The following is a 5247-nucleotide window of genomic DNA, read 5'->3' as shown; positions in this document are numbered from 1 at the left end:
TCTCATCACTTCCTCTTCTAAACGCCTTGAAACTGGCCTCTGTCTCTTTAAGAACCACCTTCTGCTTCTGTCCCACCCATTTCAGCGCTATGATGCAGTTTATTTGGCATCTGAAAATACATTTCCTCAAAGGTATTTTGAATCTGAAGAGCTTCACTGAGTGAGAAGTATTGGAGCTCAGCAGACAGTTTCAGTTTCACTTTCAGTTTCACCCGTTGTTACTGCCGAGAGCCTGCAGGAGTCATGGGCGGGGTGTGTGGGGAGGGGGAGAGGGGGGCTCTGTCATAAGGAAGTTCAGCTTAAACACACGTCCCAGGGGCATTTCTGGTACCAAAAGGCATTTCTGGTCCCCACCTGTCGTTTTGCTCCTCAGCATGGCTTCCTAAAAACACTGCAGGTTTTCTCAAACATGCATGAATGATTCAAAGCAAGGCTTTGGGCATGTTTTTATGAGAGTATAACATTATAACATGATATAAAACTCAAAAAAATTGATTTTACATGATATTGCCCCTTTAAAGCTGTTACAGCTTAGAGTATGTGTGGATGACTCAATTACCAGCACACCAAATTTTAGCCTAAAGTTTGGAAAAAATGGCCGTTAAAGCCATTTCTGTGATTTCTAAGGTCAGGTGACTGTGGCAGTCATCTTGAACTGGGCTAACTCCAAAAGATAATCAGCAGCAGATGCACAAACAGTAATTACTTTCTGAGAATTTCCTTCAAATCCACCCAGAGGTTTGTGAGGTGACCAACGAACACAAACAGCCTTTGACCCGACGTAAATAAAGACATCAAACCTGGTCTTTGAGCTGCTGGACGGACTTCTGCAAGGCCAGGATCTGGTGGAACAGGGGACTCTGAAGCACCGATTTGAGCAGGCTGAGCTTCTCCTCGGTGGGCACCTCCCCCCGCTCCTTCAGTTTGGCCTGGAGACGCTCCACCGCCTGCAAGGCACGCTGGGTATCTGTGAGCCGTGGCAGGCGTGGGAGACACAGAACTTCATTAGAAGAGATTGTGTGAGGCTGGGAGGGAAGTTTACACATGACCCTTATTCATTCTTGGAAGACATGTGTTTGGAAAAAAAATACAAAAATAAAGAGTTATGTAACCCTTTCTGTGACTCGTGAATGAAACCCTGAAGGATAAAGCTTCATATCAGAGGCCAGGCTTAGCTAAGGCTGACTGGTGCTCAGCAGACCTTGCTGTATCAAACRAACGTCGCCACAGGTTTAGCGAAAAAAAAAGTAAAAACTCTATTGTCACTGCTCTGTTTGTTCCGCGCTTCCTTTCTTGAAGGCTGGGGTCAATGGCGGCCCGCACGGGGAGCACAGAGCGGCTATCAGTAAGGAGAGATAAAGGGAGGCAGGCTTTGTTTGCCTGCTGGACTCTTTATAAGCCCCGACAATCAAGCAACTCCAGAGTGGCTTGTTAGTGAGGAGGGGGGTGGGGTGCGTCTTCCGGGCGTAAATAAATAAATAAAAAAAAGAAGCAATTTCTGAAGCAAACCAACTGTGACTAACACCTAACGGGCCATGCACGCGGTCCAAAATGCTTCTTGCACTGAGGGGCTTTGTTGTTCCAACAAAGATCGCAATAGAGGCCAATAACACTCGAGCCTCGGCATATTTTGGTTTTTTTTCCGCGCGCACAACTGTGTCACTAGCACTGCCTCTGCTTCAGTGTGGATAATGAGGAGACCTACCAGACCGTGACATGTAGCTCTTGTGTATTTGTTTGCACCTGAACGCAGTGCGGACCTAAAAATAAAACACGGCAAATAAGTGATGCTTAAGGTCATCGCCGAGATTTCATCGTGCTCCTTTAAAAGTGAGCTGCAATGCAAGTTAAAACTTGTACAGGCTCGGTTCTGGAGAGTCCGGTATCAAAGCCTTGATGCTATGGCTGCTAGCATCTTGGCTGGACAGCTTTAAAAACAACAGTTAGAGTCTTTTGAAATTGGTTCAGTGATAGCTCTTTGTACAACCACAGTTTGGACAAACTCTGACCAAGTAGACGAGCTAATGGACCACTGCCGATCTACAGGGGTTAGACAATGAAACTGAAACACCTGGTTTTAGACCATAACATCCCTTTCAGACAGCTTCCTCTTGCGTCCACAGTTAATCCTGTTGGATGTGGTTGGTCCTTCTTGGTGCTATGCTGACATTACCCTGGATATCGTGGCTCTTGATACATCACAAAGACTTGCTGTCTTGGTCACAGATGCACCAGCAAGACGTGCACCAATAATTTGTCCTCTATTGAACTCTGGTATGTCACCCATAATGTTGTGTGCATTGCAATATTTTGAGCAAAACTGTGCTCTTACCCTGTTAATTGAACTTTCACACTCTGCTCTTACTAGTGCAATGTGCAATTAACGAAGATTGACCACCAGGCTGGTCCAATTTAGCCATGAAACCTCCCACACTAAAAAGACAGGTGTTTCAGTTTCATTGTCTAACCCCTGTAAAACAAATCTAATCTCATAAAATGAATACTCTCTTCTAAACCTTTACAGCTCTTCTATTTTTGTATTATACTGGTATTTATAGAGGTGCACTGATAAATGTGGCCCAATTTCCTTAATTCTGGGAGATTGGCAATCGACCAATACTTACATGACAAGCCGATCTTATCCACCAATCTCATCTTGAGACATCAGGCAAGCCTTTTCATTGTCCTCTTTTAAAACTCTTTTAAAAACATATTATTATGAGCTGGCTTTTAATTGTTGATTGTTGCACGTTTTATTTTTTATTAAAAAAATTTTTATTCTATGTATCTTATGTGTTTTGATTTTACTATATGATGTAAAGCAGGTTGTAACTGTGTTTTGAAAGGTGCTATACAAATAAATGTATATATCTTCCTCTGCAAAGGTCTGAAAATCAGTCACTGTCCCCTTTTGCTCTTTTATGAGCACTACCTCGTGTCCAGTTAAGACATGTTTCTAATTTGTCAAGGGTATTGTTTGATGTTTCTCAATAAAATAAGACTGAAACATTGAAAGTTTATTGTGACCTTATAACAGGGTGGGCTTTTTTAAAGATCGGTGATTGGCCAGAAAACAGCCATCAGTGCATCCCCTCGGTATTTACATAGATTTGTGGTATTTTCAAGCATAAATAAAAGTGTTGGTCAGGAAAACTTAGTCCCAAAAACCAGATATTTTTGCAAGTGCTCGAACTTGTTCCAAATGCCCCAATATAATTAACAATTAAATAACACAGGGTAACAATACCCGTATCATAAAGGTATGATAAGGGTATTGTTACTGTATATGATTCACAATTAAATGTGTTTACATTCTAAATGAAAAGTTTGTATGTTCCATTGAAAAAGTTGAAAGTATTTTTATTTACTTTAAAATGTTGAAACAGTATATCATGCTGTATATATCATTTTATCCAGCAAGCCTAAAAGGAAGAAGACACATTGTTCTACATAAAAGAAGGGCAGGCATTGTGTAATGTTTAGTTTCTAACTCAGTAAGTACTCTGTATTTGTATTCTGTTTTGGCGAGTACCCAAACTAAAGTACTCAGACTTGGTTTGAAAAAAAAACTGGTATAGGGACACCGTTAATTTCCACAATATAAATACAGTACATAAACACTATATTGGGATTTTTCAAGCTGAATGATTGAAACAATGAACAATTTGTTTTCAAAATACCATTTTTTGTGCACATACACCTCAAAGATAAGGGACGCTCTTTAGAGGACCAAAATGTTCATATTTGGACAAAGCAGACAGGCYTTGAACTGCAGTCTGAGTCTTTTCCGCTGCTTTGAGAAACTCGGCATGTAGGGCGCAGAGTCAGCAAAGAAAGCTAGGTGACCAAAGCAAACGTGTTTATTCACTTATAAAAAGAAGAGTCAGACAACTTTTCGCTGTAGCCCTAAACACCCATAGGTGCAAACCAATTACAGCATTATAAACCAGTATCTACAGATAAACCTACTGATTTCAACTGTCATGTAAATAAAGTTGAAATAATTAAAAATAAAGAAAGAAAATATAGACTTACCCATTGTTTCTATCATTTTTAGACCCTCAGGTGGACATGGACTCTCCTCCTTTATCAAGGCCTGAAAATGATCAAAGCACTGTTATGTTTTTAAGTATCTTTTATGAAAATCTTATTTAGACCTGGAAAATACTCAAATTAAAATTCCAGACTTCTCCAGACAACTTGGAAATCCTGAAAACCACACAATCAAATGGCCATCGGCCATTGACCTGGTTGATCGGTCTCTAACAATAAACAGTTTTACCCTCATATCTCAATTCTGTTGTTTATGTTTAACAATGATGCTCAGCTCCCACTGACCTTTTTACTAACGCACTTGTGTAAAACCAGACGTTCATAGCTATTTCCTGTATTCAAGGTTGGCGTTCAACTCAAGTCTTTTGGTCCTTTACGCCTGTTTGTTTGTTGTCTTTAATACCCAACATTCGTAAATGAGTTTGATTGGTATTTTACATTGTGATAGCAAATTATGCTCATCGTGCTACACTGTCGGATGTCCAAATGACTTCCGAGCACAGCTGAAAAACAGTTAGGTATGAACACTGTTTAGACTAAGTGTATTACAACATTCCGGTAGTCATGATTATATCTACACCACAATGCATCACAAAATACAGACTTCAAGCATGAACAGCATTATCTGTGGAAAAAAAAAAAGGTCAACACAGGGAATGCCATAGCTGACCTAAGCAGGGGTTTGATTCCAACCTGGACATGACTCAGAGACATCACAGGTTAAAGCAGATTGGTCAGCTAATGATAAGCCTTGTATACACTCAAAACAGCTTTGTGTAGCTCACACTGAATGAGGCAACACAACAGTAGGGATGTGTATTGTTAAAAACCTCCCCATTCAAATTAGACCTCAGTTCTTAGGGTCACAACTTGATCTTGCTTTAAATGCTTCAACATCATCCTAATAATAAGAATCCTGGTGAGTTCTTGTGAAAAAACAGATGCTTATTTTCTTGCCCAAATAATCAGAAATGGTATGCATTAACATTTTTAAGAAATAAAATATCTGAAAAGCTGGAGCACACTTCTTCTAAACATGGAGTGTAGACCTAAAAACAGGACAAACTGGCCAGAGGATTGAACTGAATCAGGATTTTCTGAAATAATATTAAAGTGGGGGTAAATATTTATTGCAATGCAATGATGAATTGATATTTTTTCCCACCCCTACCAAACAGCACACTTGTTTTATAT

General features: G+C 40.0%; 1 protein-coding gene across 1 annotated transcript in view; it reads right to left on the bottom strand.

The window, feature by feature from the left end:
* The window catches only part of mpdz (multiple PDZ domain crumbs cell polarity complex component), a gene marked incomplete in the record, with an annotated part of 77493 nt that overhangs the window by 70214 nt on the left and 2032 nt on the right, over positions 1 to 5247 (bottom strand). The window contains 2 exon segments of the mRNA XM_014004314.1: positions 801 to 967; positions 4036 to 4096. Of these exon segments, the coding sequence (XP_013859768.1) occupies positions 801 to 967; positions 4036 to 4051 (183 nt within the window).

This window comes from Austrofundulus limnaeus, unplaced genomic scaffold (assembly GCF_001266775.1).
Source record: "Austrofundulus limnaeus strain Quisiro unplaced genomic scaffold, Austrofundulus_limnaeus-1.0 Scaffold23, whole genome shotgun sequence".
NCBI classification, from domain to species: Eukaryota; Metazoa; Chordata; class Actinopteri; order Cyprinodontiformes; family Rivulidae; genus Austrofundulus; species Austrofundulus limnaeus.
The sequence above is the reverse complement of the archived record's forward strand: the minus strand, read 5'-3'. Positions and strand labels throughout refer to the sequence as shown.